At 36.8% G+C, this 22,703-nt stretch overlaps 1 protein-coding gene across 1 annotated transcript in view; it reads right to left on the bottom strand.

Moving 5' to 3' along the window:
- IL4R (interleukin 4 receptor) overlaps positions 1-22,703 on the bottom strand; it is a 52,870-nt gene that overhangs the window by 17,269 nt on the left and 12,898 nt on the right. Inside the window, exons 2-4 of the mRNA XM_051988265.1 lie at positions 10,023-10,126; positions 6,251-6,392; positions 472-644 (exon numbers count right to left, since the gene is read on the bottom strand). Of these exons, the coding sequence (XP_051844225.1) occupies positions 472-644; positions 6,251-6,392; positions 10,023-10,092 (385 nt within the window). The 5' untranslated portion in view covers positions 10,093-10,126. The remainder of the gene's footprint in view (positions 1-471; positions 645-6,250; positions 6,393-10,022; positions 10,127-22,703) is intronic.

Genomic DNA, 22,703 nt, shown 5'->3' with positions numbered 1-22,703 from the left:
GAATCAACCATTTTTTCACACCTGCTCCAAAATGTAGTCCTTTGTCCATAGTCATATTTCTTTATAAATAGAATCTTTGCCTAATAATCTCCAAATTTAGTTAGAAAATAAGAGCATGCAAAAACACCAAGCATTTCAAGAACACTCACTAGGAATTCATATTTGGGCTGGTTTTCCTCGTGGTCCAGAGAACAGTTTTTGACTCAATGGCTCTGGGTCCTCTTTTTAAATCTTTTCCATCATATCATCAATCATTCAAAGAAAGCAAATTTAGAGATCATCTTGACCATCATCCATTCTCCACCCTCCCCCCCCCCCCACCAGATTAGCGTGGCTACAGGCCGAAATCAGAGCACATTTTTCACCTTGCCTAGGAAAGGTGTCTAGGCCAAAGTGGGTGATTTAAAGAATAAAAGGAAGGAAGAGAATTATCCAGGGCCTGCCCTCACCTCCCTCCCCACCTATAATCACCATTTTGAGAAGGTAAGAAGTTTTGTTCTTCCCACAGGACCTGTGTATCAGACTGAATCTGCAGGAGATACTCATCCGCATTTACAAAGCTGTCCACCTTGCTTTGACATACACACTCCAGGGATAAGGTGGCTTTGCTCTCTTTCTTGCTCTTAGGAGTACATCTCGGAAATCTGTAAATCACATGATAAAGTAGTCAGGTCATCTTAAATCATCTGAGTCCAGACTGCTGCAAGGTAGAGAATCAGCCTCCTCCCTGAAGGAAGGAAGACAGTGTGGCTCAGTGGGAAGAGTAGGGGCCAAGTTCAGATCCTGCTGATGATGCTTATAACCTGTATGAGCTTGGACAAATTCCTTGACTTCCCTGAGTCTTAGTTTCTTCATCTGTCAAATAAGAGAGTAAGTTTTTTTGGTGGTTCTGATTCTATGGTCCTGTGATCTATAACCCTCTTGTTTTATGGAAAGTTAAAAAAAGAAACCAATGCTTCCTGTTTGTTCCCAAGAACAAACAATTTGCAAATGGCATTCAGGAATAAAATCCAGGACCTCATATGTGTTTCCCTAATGTGAGTCACATTCCTATGTCCATAATCCCACCAGTTACTTATGCTAAGCTATTTAAAGCAGTTTCCTGCTTAGGAAGTCAAAAAGGAGGGTGAATCTATTTAGTCAACTCTAGCTGCACTTCACATTCCACCTGGGCCATCTTCTTCTCATCCGCTTCGCCACTGTGAGTTTACTCCCTGTCTTTCCTCCTTTTGTACTCGTTCCTCCCACTGCTTTCCAGCTCTGGTACCATAACCAAATCTATACTTGTCACAGCCAACAGAAAGGGCCTGTTAATCCACTCCCTCAAGGTGTTCCTTTGACTCCCCAACTCACGGCATCCCCTTCTCTGGTCATCACTCTTCAATGTATATTGTCTTCTCATATTAGAATCCAAATTCCTTTAAAATAGGTACAGTCTTGCTTTTGTATGTGTATTACTAGTACTTAGCACAGTGCTTGGGACACCATAAGTCCTTAATAAATGTTATCTCATTTATTTATTCATTCACTCACTCTGGCTATTTCCCACATACTGAAAATAAAAAGTAGATTAGAGTTTATTTAGGATGTCTGTGTCTTCCATCTATGTCATTTGGGCTGCCTTGTGGAAATGACAAAGACTGAGGCATTCTTATTCAGTAACTAAAAGAATTTATCAGAGTTTGACATAACTTGAGTAACTGTTAACTGAAAGCTGATAGCATCCTTCACTTCTTCCTTCATTCTGGTTCCCTCAAGCCCTTAGCCTTTGGGTGTTTTCAATTAAGACTTTTGTCTTCTCTGATAAAATGTGCCATGATAAAAGACTGCTTTCTACATTATTGGTCTGTTTTGGGGGCAGCCAGATGGCACAATAGACAGAGCTGGCCTAGAGTCAGGAAGCCCAAGTTCTAATGTGATATCAGAAACCAGCAGAGTTACTCTGGGCAAGACCCTTAAGACCTTTGACTGCCTTAAGTTTCCTCAACTGTAAAATGAGAATAATAACACTAGGTACCTCACAAAGTTATTGTAAAGATAATATGATATAATATTTGTAGTGCACTTTGCATCGAGCCTTGTATACCGTAGAGGCTTAATAAATCTTATTCCTAATCCCTTTAGTGAAAGCTCTCTCAGTCCCTAAAGACTTGGAATGATATAGGGCAGGATATTACATTAGTGACAATTAACCTTTAATTGAGCTACACAATAATCCCAGGTGTGTCTGATGGTCAACACCTGTGTTTGGAGAGTAAATAAAGAAAGCTTTATATAGCTTGCATAAAAACACATATGTAATCTTCCCAATATAAAATCTTTCCACTAAGAACTCTTTCTAACTGAAGCAGGGTTGTTCAGTTAAAGAGTATTAGCTCTGTGAAAAGACCCAACGGACTTGAATTCAAATTCCACATTGGATGCTTACTATTTGTGTGACCTCAATTTCCCCATCTATTAAAAGATGGGATTGGACCAGATTGCCTTGGAGGCCCCTTCCAACCTAGCTTTATGGCACTCATACACAAAAAGGCGATGATGTCATCCCTGAGAAAATACTACTCTCTGTTTCAGAAGCAATACTCAACACACCAACACGTTCTGAACAAACAGATTTTTGGCCCAGAAAACATGTGCCTATCTGCCTTTGCCAGAATGTGGATGTCTGTTCTTGTTGCAGTTATTATTGCAATCACTGCCACAGGCTATATCACCATTAGTAGAATGAATCTACATTGGGAGGCAGAAGACATGTGTTTGAGTCTCAACAGAACTACATAAATCTGGTTATATGATCTTGAGCAAATGATTTAACTCTTCTGGGCCACAGGTCCCTAATGTGTAAAAATTAAGGAGGTCACCCTTAAATACTTTCAAAGCACTGTTCTTGACTAAATGATTGATAAGTTTCCTTTTAATTCAATTCAACATTTATTAAGCACAAACATAGAGAAGGCTGCACCTTATGAGGCACTTGGAATTCAGACAGCAGAATCCCTACTTACAGTGTAATGGAGAGATGTGGCATGTGCACAAATAAACAAGATGAGACAGAATGTGACAGGTGTAAACAAAAGCCAGGTGGGGCAGCTAGGTGGCGCAGTGGATAGAGCACCAGCCCTGAAGTCAGGAGGACCTGAGTTCAAATTTGACCTCAGGCACTTAGCACATCCTGGCTGTGTGACCCTGGGCAAGTTACTTAACCCCAAATGCCTCAGCAAAAAGAAAAAAAAGAAAAAAAAAAAAAAAAGAAAGAAAAGCCAAGTAAAGCCTTATAAAAATTCAAAGATAGAGAGAGACATTTCAAACTGACACATGTGTGTGTAAGTATGTGTAGATCATAAAAGACTCCATACACAGGTGGCATCTCACTTCCTTCATTGAAGGAAGAAGGGACTTCAAAAAAGTGGTAATAGGGGAAAGGAACATATTCTCAGACTGAGGCTGGTATGAACAAAGACACAGCAACCAGAGAGGACCGAATGAGAATGGGAAAAGGAGAATGGTCCAATAAGGGATTAGGATGAAATAAGGTTGAAAAGTTGTTGGCAGGAATTGGACCAATGCATTTCATGGTGTTGTTGCCATTGATAGTCATGGAATCCAAATATTTGGGTTTTAGTCTTTGGTAGCTTTACGGAAAACAATACAGACATTTAATAAACTTTGAATTGAAAAGCATTATGACATTCAGTTCCCTTACATCTCAGATTCTTGACCTTGGGAAATGTTCACCTCTCCAGGAAATAAAGAGGTTGGATTAGATGGTATATGAGTTCCCTTTCAACTCTAGAGCTATAGTTCTGTGATTCCCACAGGTCCTATATAAATGCATAAATTTTACTCAGCTTACATCTATTACTATGTGTCTGATACACAATAATCTTCTAAAAATGGGAATGTTGTTATTAAGTCTTATCTGACTCTTTGTGACCCTATTTGGGATTTTCTTGGCAAAAATACTGGAGTGGTTTGCTATTTCTTTCTCTAACTCCTTTTACAGATGAGGAAACTGAGGCAAACAGGGTTAAGTGGCTTGCACAGGGTCACACCACTAGTTAAGTGTCTGAGGCTAGATTTGAACTCAGAGAAATGAATCTTTCTGACTCTAGGCCCAGGTGTTTTATCTACTGCACTTAAGTTACCCTTGCAGCCCTAAAAATGAGAATACTTCTTATATTACCTGACAGGACTATTGTAAGAAAAGTATTTTGTAAGCTTTGAAGCACTACAAAAATGTGAACTATTATTATTGTTGTTATTGTCCCATCAAAAAAATCATGTAATAAAGTAGCTGTAAACACTCTTACCATTAAGGAGATGAGAGTCCCACTGCAATCTGCCCACTTTCTGGGCACTGGAGGATATAACAAGTTGAAGAGCATTCAGGAAGGGGGTGACATAGATGGTCAATGACCTAAAAGTCATGCTGTATACTCTTTCATACACTATCCAATGGGGTAGCTGTATCACCTGGTTTTGTTTAACTTTTTTCTATTATTATAAATGGGGCAGGGGATTTTATGGGGTATAAATTTATTGAGAAATGGCTATATTAAAATGGCAACACTCTCTAGTATCTCTGCTGAGAAAACCCCAAATCAGATCATGAAGAGTCAGACATGACTAAAAAAATAAAGAACTGAACTATCTTAAAAAATCAACAATCCATTAAAATTTTCACCGGAAAAATTATAATAACAAGATCATGCCGTTTGACTATTGGTTAAATGAGCTAGGGGGAGACATGACAGTTATTGTCACATATTTAAAGGGCTCTCAGGTTCAAAAGGAAGGAATTGAGTGATTTCTTCTTAGGTAGGGGCAAAGAACAGAAGTAAGAGAAACAGAGGGAAGGTGTGAAGAGCCAGATTTAGACTGGATAGGAAAACCTCTCTAAGGATTAGAACTTCCTGGCCATCATTTTCAATTTGTACTAGCTACCTTCCTGCAGTCAGGGAGGACTCCATCTTGAATTTGTCCCTGGAACCATCTCGGGCTTAGCAAAAGTGAGCTTTTGGCGTCTCTTTCCCAGAACTAGGCTTCTATCTCACTTTGGGTCACCATTTCTAAACCATGACTTCCCTCTGGCCAGCCTCTTGATCCACAATTTGTTCTCTCACTAGAACTTTGCCCTTAGAACCATCTTAGGACTCCTAATTCATTTCTCTTTCTCTCTCCCCACTCCATAGTATAGCTACCTTCCCCTATATTAGCTCCTTAAGGACAGGTACTATTCCCAATTCTTAGCATGATGCTTGACACAGTAAATACTAAATCAGTGCTTCCTTCATCCCTTTCCCCAAACTGTTGTCCAAAAATGGAATGTCTCAAAAAGAAGAGGCTTCCCCCTCATAAAGGGAATTCTTGTTTAGTTATGGATTAGACGAGATGGTCTCCAAGGTCCCTGACAGCTCTGCTTATCATCTCACTGAGGGTCATTAGCTGTTGAGGTTGTGCTGTCCCCCTCTTCTTCCTCTCCTTTGGAACAATGCAGACTTCACATAGTGGGAGTAAGCTAGGACTAAATGTTCAAAGCCAAAGGCTTTCAGAGATGAGTTTGTGCAGAGCAACATCATTCTGCATAATGCAAAGCAGGGAAGAGGGGTCTGAGCAGGTACCGAATGAGCTTTGTGTAAGCTGTATCTCATAGAGAAGTGTGGGAGTAGAGGTAAGGAACAGTATGAAGGAGGACAGCACGGGATTCTGTCAAATTTAAAGCTCTTTAAAGGTCATAGACTTAGAGATGAACTGGCCTTCAAAGGACATCAAGCCTAACTCTTTCATTTCATGGATTTGGTCTGTAGGGGCTGTCAGCAAACTACAAATCTGGCTCCCTACTCATTTTTGTAGGCCTCCAGCTAAGAATAGATTTTACATTTTAAAACATAAAAATAAATAAATATAAATAAAATATAAAATATAATAAACTTTATCTTAAAATATGAAAACCATCTTTAGCTCTGAATCCATAGGAAAACAGTCATAGTTTGCTGACCCCAAATTAGGAAACTGACAAGAAAAGAGACTTTTCCAGAGTCACAGAAGGAGTAACTGATAGAAATGTATCACACCTTTTTTTGTATTTGGATTGGTATTACTTCAATCACTCCTACTAGACTGGGGCAGGGGCCTTGTCTTAAATTCTTACTGTCTTAGCTCCTAGCAAAGGGTCAAAAACATAACAACATTAATAAATGCTGAATGTTGAATGTTGTTGAACTGTCTGTACCTGCCTGGGTTCACTTACATTGAATTGTCGTTCTTCCGTTCATAATACAGCCAGATTTCAGAACTGCAATTGGTGGGTCTGTTCATCTTCCATTCACAGCTAATCAATGTGTCATAGTCACAGGAGCAGTTGACACTCAAGACCTTCAAGTCTGCCCTTGCTAAAAAGAATAAGAAAAATCTCCATTAACTGAGAGACTTGAACAAAAGAAAGATATATCTTTGAGGACCTGCCAGGGATTTATCCAAACAGACAATTTGTCTTCTAGAGCAAATTCTATAAAATGTCAGAGGCTAGAAAAAGAACTTAGAATAAGGAATATGCCATCTACAATTATCCTAATAGTATGGGAAGTTAGAAGAAAGCTTCAAATACTAAATGAAGAGCTAAACAGGTCTTTGGAACCTAAAACAGAAATTGTTAGAATTGGAAGAGATTTTAGAGCTACCCATTCCAACCCTCTCATGTTACAGATGGAGAAACTGAGGTTGAGAGAGGGAAAATAAGTCACCCAAGAAAACCCAGCTGACCAATGTCAGAGCCAGGAAAAGAATGTTTTTTGACAACCAAACCAGTGTTTTTCCTAGTACATGAAGAGATGCAATTCTTCTAATTTAGGAAATCCTGGTCAGACTCTTTCAGTTATTTCTTAAATTAAACAAAGTCTTAGACCAAAGAAATAAACAAAGTAAAAAAAAAGCCCCAAAAACCCTAATGATGAGAAACCAGAATCCATTTTTAGATCCCTTAAGACATCTATGTAAATTAGCAGAAGCCCACAAGCCTGCACCTAGGGAAAGGGGAAGAAAGTTGGACTAGATCAAAGAAAAACTGGTTTATAGGCAAATAGGAATTTTAATGAAAAATGAATATAAAATGTAAAAAATATATATATAGTCAAAATTATTTAGCTAGGATCTCTTAACCTAGGACCTCTGAATTCTTTTTTTTTTCCTTAAGACTTTGGTAACCATAATTCAGTATAATTAGCTTCCTTTGTAGTCCCAACATATTTTACCTTATGCATTATAGAAATATTACTTTTGAAAAGGCTCCCTAGGTTTCTCCAGGATGCCAATGGGATGCATAATTAAAAAGAAAAATAAAATTAAGAATCCCTTATCTAATCCAACCCACTCATTTCACAGGCAAGAATACTGAAGCTCAGAGAGAGGATGAGACCTGCCCAATTTGCCCAATTGGCAACATAACCAGTTGGTAGCAGGACGGAGTTAGAGCTTGGGCCTTCCTGCCTCTGTTCCTATCAGACTACACTGCCCCCACATTGAAGATACAATCTATACCCCAGTTCTGACTTTTGGCATTTCCACTTTTAAGACTCCTAAACCACAACTTTGGGATTGATCAGTATCCCACGGAGGTGGCCAGCTCTCTTTGAGAACCCATCGACAAGGATGCCAAAGAACACCTACTGAAAGAAATCAGGCTGTGGTCTCCTCTGCAAAACTCATGAAAATAAAGAAAAGTGACTGAGACCCATCAAAAGTGGATCTTTTCTTGACAGATGTTCATGAACAAAAACATGATACATGCATGTCACTGTAAGGTTTACAAAGTGCTTCTTTCAGAACTATCCTAGTTAGCATTGCAAAAACTGCCTTCTTCATTTAGTGGATGCCAAAAGACTCAGAAGCTTGCTCAAGATTAAATGACTATTAAGTTGGGACCAGGACATGATCCTGGATATCTCAAGTCCAGAACTCTTCCCAACCACACCAAGCTGCTTCAAAATAAGGCACCCAATTTGTTCTACTAAATGAGAACAATGACCGGAAGATGACAAATTGAGACTTGATATCAGGAATGAAATTTTGTATTTTGCTATGCAATGGAAATATACAGTGTGAATTCAAATTATTCAACCACATCATAGGAAACATCATTCGCACTAATAGGGAGCTAACTGTAATTGGTCTCCTTTGGAATTTTATGCATTGTTCTATGTGTTTAAAAACATTATTCTGAACAAGAGATAGAGGGAATTACAGAAGATAAAACAGATAACTAATAACATGAAACTGAAAAACTTCTGCAGACAAAGTTAATGTACTTAGTATAAGAAAAGAGCACAAATGGGGGAAAAAATCTTTGCATCAAGTTTTCTGATATAAGTTTAGTGTTCAAGAAATATTAACATATGAATATACATGGTGTCTCAAAAAAAATTTTAGGATACCCTGTATAAGTTTAAAATTCATTCTTTAATAAATAGTCAAATGGTATAAACAAATAGTTTTCAAAAGAACTGCAAATTTTAAGTTACTATGAAAGAATGCTCCAAATCACTAATAGGACAGGGGCTTTGTCTTATTCTGAACAGAAATGAGTATCTAATAATAAAAATGAGAATCAAAACAACTCTGATGTTTCATTTCATACCCTGTAAATCGGCAAAGATGACAAAAGATGAGAATTGTTAATGTGGGAAAAGTTGTAGGAAGATAGATACACTGTTGCATTTCTGATGGAGTTGTGAATCAGTACAATCATTTTCCAAGACAACTTGGAATTATACAAATAAGGTAACTAAAATGTCCTTATGCTTTAACCTGGAGATTTCATTATGAGACTTATACTCCAAGGAGGCCATTGATAAGAATAATGTTCCCACAGGTCCCAGAATATTTATAGCAGGTCTTTTTATGATACCAAAGAATTGACAATAAAGTAGATGCCAATAAATTTGGAACTGTTAAAATAAATTGTAGTTCATGAATGTGTTAGAATATAAATGTTAAGATGGCAACAGCAATATTATGTGATTATCAGTTCTGAAGGACATGACTCTTTTCAACAATGAGATGATTAAGGCTCGTTCCAATGATCTTGTGATAAAGAGAACCATCTACACCCAGAGAGAGAACTGTGGTAACTGAATGTGGATCACAACAGCATTTTCACTCTTTTTGTTGTTGTTAGCTTGCTTTTGGCTTTCTTACTCATTTTCTTTTCTTTTTGATCTGATTTTTCTTATGCAGCAAGATAATTGTATAAATATGTTTATCTATATTGAATTTAACATATATTTTAACAGGTATAACATATATTGGATTACTTGCCATGTAGGGGAGGGATGGGGGGAGGGAGGGAAAATTGGGACACAAGATTATGTAAGGGCCAGTGTTGAAAAATTATCTGTCCATATGTTTTGAAAATAAAAAAACTTTAATAAAAAAAAAAGAATGTAAGTGTGAGATATGGGTTGAATAAGATGGCCACGGAGGTCCATTCCAACTCTCAAATTCTTTGATTTTGTGAAATAAAAACTTTTTTTTTTTTTGAGGGAAGAGTGATATCCCCTAGAAGAGGTTCAAACTTTACTGAATGCCTGTAAAACTGTGTTGAAGCCATAATGCCTCACACAGGTGGGCACCTCAGATGCCTCTATCACTTCTTACCTGGATGTAGTCCATGAACCCATGTAGAATTGTTTTTTCTGTCCTGGTACCCAGAGGCAGTTAGGTGGTGTAAGGCATTGATGCCCAATTTAGAGCTAGACAACAAAACCTAGCTCTGAATTCTGCCTTAGACACTTTTTACCTATGGGATTCAGTTCAAATCACTTAATTTTATGGGCCTTTAGTTTCTTCATCATTAAAATAAGTGGGATTGGGCTAAATGGTTCCAAAATCCCTTCTAGTGCTAGGTCCATTATCCTGTGAACTTTTCTGGGTTTTAATTTCCTAATTTGCAAATGAAAGAGTTTAATGAAATTGTCACTTTTAGTTATAGATATGTCAGCTTGGATTAAGTAACATTAACAACTTACTGGGCCATCCTGCCCACAACAGGAAGAGGCACCACCAGGCAAACACCAGAGCAGAGAAGGGCAGTCCCATGGGATGTTCCTTTAGGTGACTATCAGATCTTCACCTGTCAAGATAAAACAATACTCCTATTAACACCTAAACTGTTCAGGACAGTTTATCAAAAGGATAATCAAAAGGACAAAGCAAATAGAGCGGAGTGCGGAGCTGTGTGAATGAGAAGAGAGAGGAAGAAGAAAGCGGAGAACATTATTAAAGGCATCATGCAGAGTGACATTTCAGTTTTCTAAAACGTGATGAAATGTGAGGAATAAATACCCAAGCTCTTCACCTTTTTTCTCTCATCACATTTTAGACAAGTGAGGGGTAGCATGCATAAAATCACTATTCTCTGACTAAATTGACAATGAACACAGCTACATTTTGAAGGGATGGGTGGTAAATATCAGTAAAAAAAAGCAGATAGATTAGAAAGTTTATGGTATATTTTACAAAGAACACAAGGTTGCATTAGAGGAATTTAAAAAACTGTTTGTTCTCTGTTCAGAAAGTCCATTAACATCCATGTAGACAGTCTGTGAAATATTTAGAATCATTAAATCCTAAAAGTGAAAGAGAACTTGGGAAGGGGGAAGAGGAGGAGGGAAGAAAGCCAGTTAATTTAACTGCTCACTTTTACAGATGAAGAAACAGAAACCCAAAGAGTTCATTTTAGTAGTAGTGATAGGGTTGGGGCTAGTTTCCAGGCTCCCTAACTCTCAATCTGGATATCCTTCTCCCTCTAGGCCTAGCTAATGAACACAAACTTCACTTGAACATCTCTGGCTACACTAAGGGAAGATTAACTGGAGATGTGATCTTTGTCTTCAAATATTTAGAAGAGTGATTAGACTATTTGCTGCTTAGTCTCTTAGGGGAGACCCTGGACCAATGAGTTGAAAGTTACAGGGAGGCAGAAGTGAGTTTGATAGAAGGAAATGCTTTATAAGTTTCCCAGCACTCAATGATTATCAGCTACAGATCTGGCAGGGCTGCCGCCCAGGTATGCCTTAGACAGGGCTCCTCCTCTTTCAGTAAATAAGATAAGAAATTTCCTTGACTGTAGTCAATTCTTTCATAAGGTATCTATTTACCTAGTCCTGAGGCAACTAGGTGGTGCAATGGATACAGTGCTGTACCTGCAGTCAGGAGGACATGAGCAAAATTCTACCTCAGATACTTACTAGCTGTGTGACTCTGGGCAATTGCTTCAAATTCCTTGACTGTAAAGTGGGATAAAAATTGCAGAGTTGTTGTAAGAATCAAGTGAGATAATGTGTGTGTGTGTGTGTGTGTGTGTGTGTGTGTGTGTGTGTGTGTGTGTTTAAAGCATTTAGCACATATACTTATTTTCTTCCCTTTATCTCTCCTATTTATTAGTTTTTTTGGACTTATTTTGTTGTTGTTGTTGTTGTTGTTCTGCATCTAACATTAGCTTAAGTGTCATTTTTCCAAAGAAGTTCACACATTATCCAGGATTATTAGCCTTTTTTATTTCACAGACTCTTTTAGCTACCTGGTGAAATCAATGGACCTTTTTATCAGAATGTTCTTAAATGCATAAAATAAAATACTTAAGAATACAAAGAAAATTAATTATGTTGAAAATAGTTAATAAAACTTTTTCTTAAAAAAGTTCAGGATAGTTAATTATGGAAATGTATTACATGACTACATGAGTATATCAAATTGCTTCCCTTCTTGAAAGCAGAAGGGAGGGAGAGAATTTAGAACTCAAAATTTTAAAAAATGTTAATTATTTTACATATAATTGGGAGAAAGTAAATAAAACCACTCAAGGACTCAAAGTTAAAAACCCTTACTGAGCAAACAGTAGAGGGAGGAAGGAGTTTTATTAGGGCATGGAAATTGAGAATTGGGGGACAAAAGTGAGGAATACAATCCTACAGATTGGTTGGGGAGTGGATGGATTCCTCACCAGTAGTTGGAAGGAATGGGATATACCCTCACTCTCATGATTCTTTAAGGGGCATAAGCTGAGATGACTCAACTGTACCCATATTAGACTATTTTTTATACCAAGTTGCATTGGGGCAGCTAGGTGGTGTCATAGATAGTATACTGGAATTAGAATCACTAAGAACTGACTGAATTCTGCCTCATAAGCTTACTAGCTTTGTAACCTTCAAAATAACTCACTTTAACATTCTGAGGTCTTGATTTCCTCATTTGAAAAATGAGGCTTGGTGGACCTAATTGCTTCTAAGTTTCCCTCCAGCTCAACATTTGTGAACTTATGAATCAACCCCTCACAGTTCTCAGCACTTGCTCCAGCCCAAAACATAATGTTTCTTAGAAGTTGGGATTCCAAAATGCTGATCTTAAGAGAGAGCCAATTTTTCTTTACTAGGACTAGTTAGGCCCATTTACAACTCTAGTATTCTTGGATTACTCTCACGCTTTTTTCTTCAGCTTCTGGTACACAAGAGACACTTAATAAATGCTTGTTAATAGAATGGAACCAGCTCTTATATCCTCCATTACTTTGTCCATTCAGAGGCTACAAAGGGCCAAAGCCTACTGGTTGATGAATAATTTGATGGATAATTCTCTGCCTTCCATTACTAGCTGACTATCCATCTTGGCTCCCACTGAGGAATAATCAGATGCAATGAAGCTTTGATTAAGGGGGAGAAAGATAGGACTCGTTTTTTTTAAAATGGCTCAAAGAATCTAAAGAACTACCAAAAATTTGACCTCATTACCATTCACAATACAGTATAACAACAAATATTTATTGAATGATTTCTGTGCTTGCAGCAGACACAAAGATTAGATAAATCATGGTCTCTACAATCAAGGAAGGTAATCTAGAAGGGTGATAGAAACTGAGATAACTATAGTAGTTACTATTACAGGATAAGATCATTGGGTTAGAAGGAGGGAGAGGGCTTCCTGAAAGAAAAGGCATGTGGTTTCAACTTCAAAGGATACCTCAGAATTGAAAGGGGGAGGAAAGATAGTTTAGGTTTTGGTAATTGCCTCAACTTCTAATTCTCCTTTTCTTTTCATAGTCAATCCTTTGCTAAATTTTGTGTTCTGTCTCAAGCTTCTCTCTACTTTACTCTATCCTTCATGCAGTTTGTCAAATTAATCTTCTTAAAGCACAAGTCTGATCATGTAACACCCTCACTTGATAAATCCCAGTGACTCTCTCAATCTTTTTCTCGGCTTTTCAAATCTGCCTCCAACCTACCTTTTAAGGATTATGACACATTGCTCCCTTTTATGCCCTCTGCCTTCCAGTCAACTTGGCCTCCTCCTCATCCTGCTTAGATAAATAACATTCATTCTCCCATCTACAAACTGTTTCATCTATCACTCCTGGAATGCATTCTCTCTACCTCAACTCACAGAATGTTTAATTTCCTTCAAAATTCAGTTCAGCTGTTGCAGCCTACAGGGAGCCTATTGTGATTTCCCACCCCACTTCCAGTTCTTAGTGCCCTTACTCTAGAAGTAACTTTTCTTTTTTTGTTGTTCAGTTGTTTTTCAGACTTGTCCAACTCTTCGTGACAACACTGGGGTTTTCTTGGCAAAGATACTAGAGTGGTTTGCCATTTCCTTCTACAGCTCATTTTACAGACAAAGAAACTGAGGTAGACACGGTTAAGTGACCTGTCCAGGGTCACATAACAGTAAGTGCCTGAGGCTGGATTTGAATCCAGAAGCTGAGTTCCTGGCTTGAGGCCCAGTGCTCTATCCATTGTGCAGCACCCCATCTTTTTTTCTACTTTGTATATATTTTATATTTAATTTTCTGTGTTATTTCCCCTAATAAATTCTAAAGAGGGCAGGGATTGTTATGTTATTTTTGTAGCTTTTTTCTTTGTAGCTGTTTTCTAATAGAATACCTGGCAGTAAGCATTTCATAAATAACTGCAGAATAAGTGAATGAACAGAAGTTTGTATATAGAAATGATATTCCATAGCATGTTGTCCACCTACATCCTGATACAGACGTTCTAAAACTAAGCTCTATAAATCTATTTGTTTTTAGTAAACATTTTGATAATATAACAGGTTTCATTTGTAATCCTCTGTATTTTATTTTATGCATTTAAAATATTATTCTGAGAAGAGGTTGCTAGGCTTCCCCAGATTGGTCAAAGGGTCCAGGACATACAAAGAAGCTAAGGACACCTGCTTTAATGTTTCCTCAAAATTTGGTTTTTGAATCTTATTTTTAAGGCTATATTCTTGAACTAAAGCTTTTAATTTTTTAAAAATTAAGTTTTTATATTTTAAAAATTGTTTTAGTTTCTCTAATATGATCAATGAAAATAGTGTCTTAATATATGCTTTTTAAAAATTCCTCGGGAGTACATCCTAATGAAATTGATGATTGTGGAGGGCTTCTTTAAGGCTCTGAAGTATACAGTAAGAAAACCAGCAGATGCAGCATCTGCTTCAGAACTTAGATTTAAGTTTGTAAGCCTTACTAGCCCTAAGAATGTGTGTGTGTGTGTGTGTGTGTGTGTGTGTGTGTGTGTGTGTGTGTGTGTGTGTGTTTTTCAGGTGAGAAACAGCAGCACTTGTAACTTTCCACATTAAAGTAAAAGTGAGAGAGGTAGGAAGGACAGCAGCAGTAGCAGCTGCGGTGCCAAAGAAGACAGCAGCTCAAAGAGATGGTGGCAGGACTGATAAGTCACTGGAAACAACACATTTCACTGACTTATCAGGTTGCTAGTTTGGGGACCAAAGTGAATCATCTTTGCCTCGGAGGCAGGCAGGAATGGCTTGGTTACAAAAGTTCATTCTGGGGAGGGGGAAAAGGTGGCTTACCAGAATTGTGATGAGCAACAGTACTTTGTAATTGGTATTCCAAGAAACACAAAAGTATTTGGCAAGGCTCCACCCACAGAAACTCATGAAGCAATGAGAAGGAGAAACCAACCCCCACCCAGCACCATATGCTTTCAGGGAAGAAAGCAAAGCAAATTTTATTTTATCTTGGATCATTTCCTTTCTAAAAATGAGCCCTTGGGAGAGGCTGCTACTAGAAACAATGGAATTGGATTAATTAAGAAGCATTTAACAACAGGCAATGGATTGACCTAATGATACAGGTTGGGATTTTAGAAAAAGAATCTTGTAGATTTATACAACGTGACTATTTTACACAAAGGGGGAACTTGAGATCTAGAAATATCATGAATCAAGATGCAAATTCCTCCAAATTCTGAGCTCTTTCCATTAACCTGATCCCTGTGGAAGGAAGGCCATGCCTCTTCAGTCTTAGTCTTTTGGGGACTATCTCAGGTCTACTCTAAAGGAAGTTTACCCTTTGGTTCTCAAAACTTACAGCCCCATGTATGGTAATCTTTGAGGAGAAGCTTGGGCTGGACCAGGCTTCTAAAGCTACTAATGACCCATTAATCTTGTTGCTAGAAACTACTTCCTTTCCACATATTTGTTTAGATTCAAATAGTAGGGTGAAATATGAGCAGGAGGCGCCTGGAATGAAGGGAAACAGTTTGTAAAGTAATGTATAGAGGAAAAGCAGAAGACCTAGTCCAAGTCTTGCACATAGTAGGTGCTTAATAAAGGGTTTTGGAATTCAGTTGAAAAAAAAGATTATTGACTTTAAAAGTGTGAACACTTGATTTTAAAGTTGAGATCAGAAATGATAACAATTATTTAAAAACCTAATCTTTGTGCACAGAAAGAAAATATTTAAAGATCCCAGTAAGCATTTATCTAAGAGGCAGATTTCAAGCTTCCAATAAAATAGGAAAAGAAAAAAAAGATATGTGAATGAATTGTTGATATTCTACTTCACATTTCTCTAGAATTTTCAGGTTTACAAAGCACTATGAGGTAGGAAGTATAAAAATTATTATCCCCATGTTAGAGGTGAGAAAACTGAAACCCAAGACTTTAAATGTCTATGCATCAGCAAAATAATTTTATAAATATGTATATATATATATTGGATTTAACATATATTTTAACATGTATAACATATTACTTGCCATCTAGGGGAGGTGGTGAGAGGAAGGAGAGGAAAATTTGGAACACAAGGCTATGCAAGGATCAATATTAAAAAATTATCATGCATATGTTTTATAAATATAAAGCTTTAAATGAAATAATTTAAATTTAATAAAATAATTTGAATAATTTTTAATAATTTAATTTAATCATAATAATTTTAATAATTTAATAATTTAAAAAGAATTTAGATGCTATACCACTTGATGCATGTTTCTTTAGTATTTATATTACTTCATCGTCTGAAACCTTTTGGCAAAATGTAGTTTCCTCCCTTATCTTTTTGAATTATGTGTGTTTTTGCTTTTGCTTTGTTTGAGAAAAAAAAAGAATAAAGTGAAAAAAAGTATGTATGATCTGCAAAAAAATAAGTCTAAGCATCAAAGACAAACAAGAAGAATTAGAAATCTTAATCTAAAGGAAGCAAATTTGACTTTATTGATATCATTGAGACTTAGTGGGATCAAATCCATAACTGTATTATGACACTGAATATGTATACCTTTTTCAAAAGAAATACTATAGGCAAAAATAGCATTCTAAATAAGGTTTACTTATATAAAGATAAATTCAGTAACCAGAGAGGGAAGCAATCTGATGGAGAATATTTGGATTGGGGCTTTTTAGATTTTAAGGTATCCTCTAATTCATTTTAAAATAGTTAATATTACCATAATGAGACTTCATATCTTCCTGAATGAATAGCATAAAAGATAGGAAAATGCTACAAATTCAGCAATCAGTAGCACAGTTTGATGTGCTTTTTTCAGACTTTGTGAATTGATTCTAGCTCTTTTGTCCTGGCTAACAATGATGCTGGAATGCACTATCACATCAGAAATAACCAGAGATCCAGCTATCACATCAGCCTCATTTTCTTTTCTAGGAATATCTTTCCAATACAACTTACTCTTTTCCAGTAACTTCTGATCAGTCTGTGTGGAAAATGCGCTTTCCTGCAGCTACCACTTTCACAACAGCTACAGATAACATGTGTACCTTCTAGAGATCATTCCTGGCATGATTTGTTGAAGGAATAAGCTTTGAGGAATCTGGCAAGTCAGCAGATTCAGTGACCTTCAGATAGCATGGAATATAGATCTAATCCATGGCTTCCTTTGAAAACTTAAAAGCATCAACTATAAGCTAAAGAGTCTCTGGCTTGGACTTTGGAGAGATGAAGGCTGATTCAACATTTTCCAACTGACCATTAACTAGACACCAATGGAATCAATAATAATTTTGATTATTAACAAGAAATTAAATCTTGGTTTGGTTTTAACATTGTCATGCATCTGTCAATGAAAAGTGTTAGAGCCAAAAAATTTCCAGAGTTCACATCAGCTTGGATGGAAATAACATCCCCAAGTTGATAGCTAAAAGAAGCCTTCTTAGTGCTCCAACCATCAGTCATCAGTTGCAAAGTGAACTTCAGCCCTTTTTGTGAGGAGAATGAAGAACTGAATGGAGTCTGGATCGGCTGCATAGCTTTCTGTTTACATTACTCCTCCTCAGATAAGAGACTTAATTAAAATCACAGCTGGACTGTTTCATAGGATTTAGGAGTTGCCAGCAGGAGTTGGGATATAATAGAGCATTAACTCAATAAAACATGCCTTACTAACCATAAAACAAAATTATCCTCACCAAAGTTCTTGGTACAAATAGTTCAACAAATATGGTTTTATCAATGAAGATGAAATTAAAAAAAATTTTTTTACTTTGCTACTGCCCTCTGAAGATCACTAGGTCTTTCCATCTGACTTAGAACTGGTCTCCTATCTGTGTTGTCCACCCCACCCTTCCATATTAAATAGTAAGTTATCTTACCTTCTATTTGTATTCCCAGCATCTAGCACAATGCTTTGCACAAAGTAAACATTAAGAGGGGCAAAGAAAATCTGGTCATCAGAGTATATTATGGGTCACTGGAGCAGAAAGAAGAAATAGATGAAGTATGGATTCCAAGCCTAGCATAGGGGATATTATGTAGGAATAATGGGCAACTTCAGTTATTCAGATATCTGTTGGGGTTCTTTTCAAAGGGAGAGCAACTAATATCTTTTTGTAGCAAACAAGGTAGGAAGTAGGCAAGGAGGAATTCTAGTTTGGGTGTGATTCTCAGAAAATTAGAAAAACTGGTTTCTGAGGGTGGAAATGTTGGTAACCCTAAGGGTGGGCGGGTGACCACTCCCTCAAAGTTTGTGATAAAGGAGAGGAAATATGAATATAGTCTGATGTACCCCAGATTTCGGAGAGATGGACTTTGGTTTGCCATGGGATGAAAGAAGCCTTAGAATGAAATCCTGAAGATACAAAAAAAAGGGAAAACCACAGCATGTCACAATTGGTCAGTTGCTTTGTTTGGTCCCAATAGGCAAAAAAGAGAACAATTCATGGAAGCAGTACTATGGATAACCTAGATTTAATATGTCATTTTCTTAAATTCTCATCAGGTAGCTCCCACTCCCTGTTCCCAGTCTACTTATCACTTTCATTGCAGTGATGTGCTTAAATATGTAAAGCTAACTTTGATTACTTCATTCTTTCAATCCCCAAACTCTACTGATTTTTATTTTGAAATATCTCTTGTATGTATCTATCTTTTCCCTTTTACTACGTTAGTATACATCTTCAAAACTGAATGATTGCAAAGGTCTCTTAATCTGGTGTCCTCTTTAGAGGCTTCCTTTTCCCATCCACACTGCATATCACGGTTGTGCCTTTTTTCTTTTTTTTTCTTTCTTTCTCTCTTTCCTTCCTTCCTTCTTTTTCCTCCTTCTTTCCCTCCCTAACACATGGCAACAAATCAGGGATTGATTGTTTTCTTGGGTTTTAGGCTTTAAAAAGTGATGGAGAAGATGGTAAGAATGAAAATTGAAATCAGGAATGTTTGGCATACATTCCTGATCCCTCTTCACTTCACTTTCTTTCCTTCCTTCCTTCTTTCTTCTCTCCCTCCCTCCTTCCTTTCCTCTTCGTTTCCTCCCTCCTTCTCTCTCTCTCTCTCTCTCTCTCTCTCTCTCTCTCTCTCTCTCTCTTTATTTCTCTCTCTCTCTTTCTCTCTCTCTCTTTCTCTCTCTCTCTCTCAATTGAGATTAAGTGACTTCTCTACGACCATATAGCTAACAAGTGTCAAGTGTTTGAGGCCATATTTGAACTCCAGGGTTGACACTCTATCTATAGTACCAACTAGCTGTTCCACTTTTCTTTCAAAAATGTTTTCAGACACAGCCAGGGCGGCTAGAAAAACCCAATTCAAGTATCAAGGAGCCACAATAAGGATCACCCAGGATCTGGCAGCATCCACATTAAAAGATCGAAGGGCCTGGAATATGATATTCCGAAAGGCTAAGGAACTTGGTATGCAACCAAAAATAACTTACCCAGCGAGAATGAGCATCTTTTTCCAGGAAGAAGATGGACATTCAACGAAGTAAGCGAATTTCATCTATTTCTGATGAAAAAACCAGAACTTAACAAAAAGTTTGATCTACAAATATAGAACTCAAGAGAAATCTAAAAAGGTAAAGATTAATCTTGGGAACTATATTTTGACTATATAGATGTATAAAGAATACATGTATACCTTGTTCTAGAAATTGATGTGGAAAGGACATTGTACCAGAAAAAGGGTAAAGTGGGGGTAGTACATCTCATGAAGAGGCATAGGAAACCTATTATATCTGAGAGAAAGAATGGAGGGGGATGAATATAGTGGGTATCTTACTGCCTTCAGAATTGGCTTTAAGTGAAAAATCTTAAGACATATTCAATCTATGGTGAAACTTCTCCCATCTCATTGAAAAGTGAGAAGGGAAAAGTGGAAAGGGAAGGAATAAGCTAAGCGGAAGGGAATACGGGAACTGGGAGGGAAAGGGGTAAGATAGGGGGAGGAACTCTAAGGCGGGGGGAGGGACACTAAAAAGGGAGGGCTGTGAGAAGCAAGGGGTGCTCACAAGCTTAATACTTGGAAGGGGGGGAAAGGGGAAAGAAGGGAGGAAAGCATAAACCGGGGTTAACAAGATGGCAAGTAATACAGAATTGGTCATTCTAACCATAAACGTGAACGGGGTAAACTCCCCCATAAAGAGGAAGCGGTTAGCAGAATGGATTAAAAGCCAGAATCCTACAATATGTTGTTTACAGGAAACACACCTGAAGCGGGGAGATACATGCAGGTTAAAGGTAAAAGGTTGGAGCAAAATCTACTATGCTTCAGGTGAAGTCAAAAAAGCAGGGGTAGCCATCCTGATCTCAGATCAAGCTAAAGCAAAAATTGACCTAATTAAAAGAGATAAGGAAGGACACTATATCTTGCTAAAGGGTAGCATGGATAATGAAGCACTATCTATATTAAACATATATGCACCAAGTGGGGTAGCATCTAAATTCTTAAAAGAGAAACTAAGAGAGCTGCAAGAAGAAATAGACAGTAAAACTATAATAGTGGGAGATCTTAACCTTGCACTCTCAGAATTAGATAAATCAAACCAGAAAATAAATAAGAAAGAAGTCAAAGAGGTAAACAGAATACTAGAAAAGCTAGATATGATAGATCTCTGGAGAAAATGTAATGGAGACAGAAAGGAATACACTTTCCTTTCAGCAGTTCATGGAACCTATACAAAAATTGACCATATATTAGGACATAAAAACCTCAAACTCAAATGTAGTAAGGCAGAAATAGTAAATGCATCCTTTTCAGACCACGACGCAATGAAAATTACATTCAACAAAAAAGCAGGGGGAAGTAGACCAAAAAATAATTGGAAACTAAATAATCTCATACTAAAGAATGATTGGGTAAAACAGCAAATCATAGACATAATTAATAACTTCACCCAAGAAAACGATAATAATGAGACATCATACCAAAATGTATGGGATGCAGCCAAAGCGGTAATAAGGGGAAATTTCATATCTCTAGAGGCCTATTTGTATAAAATAGAGAAAGAGAAGGTCAATGAATTGGGTTTGCAATTAAAAATGCTAGAAAAGGAACAAATTAAAAACCCCCAGTCAAACACTAAACTTGAAATTCTAAAAGTAAAAGGTGAGATCAATAAAATTGAAAGTAAAAAAACTATTGAATTGATTAATAAAACTAAGAGTTGGTTCTATGAAAAAACCAACAAAATAGACAAACCCTTAGTAAATCTGATTAAAAAAAGGAAAGAGGAAAATCAAATTGTTAGTCTTAAAAATGAAAAGGGAGAACTCACCACTAACGAAGAGGAAATTAGAGCAATAATTAGGAGTTACTTTGCCCAACTTTATGCCAATAAATTCGACAACTTAAATGAAATAGAAAAATACCTCCAAAAATACAGCTTGCCCAAACTAACAGAGGAAGAAGTAAATATCCTAAACAGTCCCATCTCAGAAAAAGAAATAGAACAAACTATCAATCAACTCCCTAAGAAAAAATCCCCAGGACCAGATGGATTTACATGTGAATTCTACCAAACATTTAAAGAACAATTAACTCCAATGTTATATAAACTATTTGAAAAAATAGGGATTGAAGGAGTCCTACCAAACTCCTTTTATGACACAGATATGGTACTGATACCTAAACCAGGTAGGCTGAAAACAGAGAAAGAAAATTATAGACCAATCTCCCTAATGAATATTGATGCTAAAATCTTAAATAAAATATTAGCAAAAAGATTACAGAAAATTGTCACCAGGATAATACACTATGACCAAGTAGGATTTATACCAGGAATGCAGGGCTGGTTCAATATTAGGAAAACTATTAACATAATTGACTATATCAATAACCAAACAAACAAAAACCACATGATCATCTCAATAGATGCAGAAAAAGCATTTGATAAAATCCAACATCCATTCCTAATAAAAACACTTGAGAGCATAGGAATAAATGGACTTTTCCTTAAAATAGTCAGGAGCATATATTTAAAACCATCAGTAAGCATCATATGCAATGGGGAAAAACTGGAACCTTTCCCAGTAAGATCTGGAGTGAAGCAAGGTTGCCCACTATCACCATTATTATTTAATATCGTATTAGAAACACTAGCCTCGGCAATAAGAGTCGAGAAAGATATAAAAGGAATTAGAGTAGGCAATGAGGAAACCAAACTATCACTCTTTGCAGATGATATGATGGTATACCTAGAGAACCCCAGAGATTCTACCAAAAAGCTATTGGAATTAATTCATAATTTTAGCAAAGTAGCTGGCTACAAAATAAATCCCCATAAATCCTCAGCATTTTTATACATCACCAACAAAACCCAACAGCAAGAGATACAAAGAGAAATTCCATTCAGAATAACTGTTGATACCATAAAATATTTGGGAATCTATCTACCAAAGGAAAGTCAGGAATTATATGAGCAAAATTATAAAAAAGTCTCCACACAAATAAAGTCAGACTTAAATAATTGGAAAAATATTAAGTGCTCTTGGATCGGCCGAGCGAACATAATAAAGATGACAATACTCCCTAAACTAATCTATTTATTTAGTGCTATACCAATCAGACTTCCAAGAAAATATTTTATTGATCTAGAAAAAATAACAACAAAATTCATATGGAACAATAAAAAGTCAAGAATCTCAAGGGAATTAATGAAAAAAAAAATCAAATGAAGGTG

This window comes from Antechinus flavipes, chromosome 1 (genome assembly GCF_016432865.1).
Source record: "Antechinus flavipes isolate AdamAnt ecotype Samford, QLD, Australia chromosome 1, AdamAnt_v2, whole genome shotgun sequence".
Taxonomy (NCBI): Eukaryota; Metazoa; Chordata; class Mammalia; order Dasyuromorphia; family Dasyuridae; genus Antechinus; species Antechinus flavipes.
This window is presented reverse-complemented; position numbering and strand designations above follow the sequence as displayed.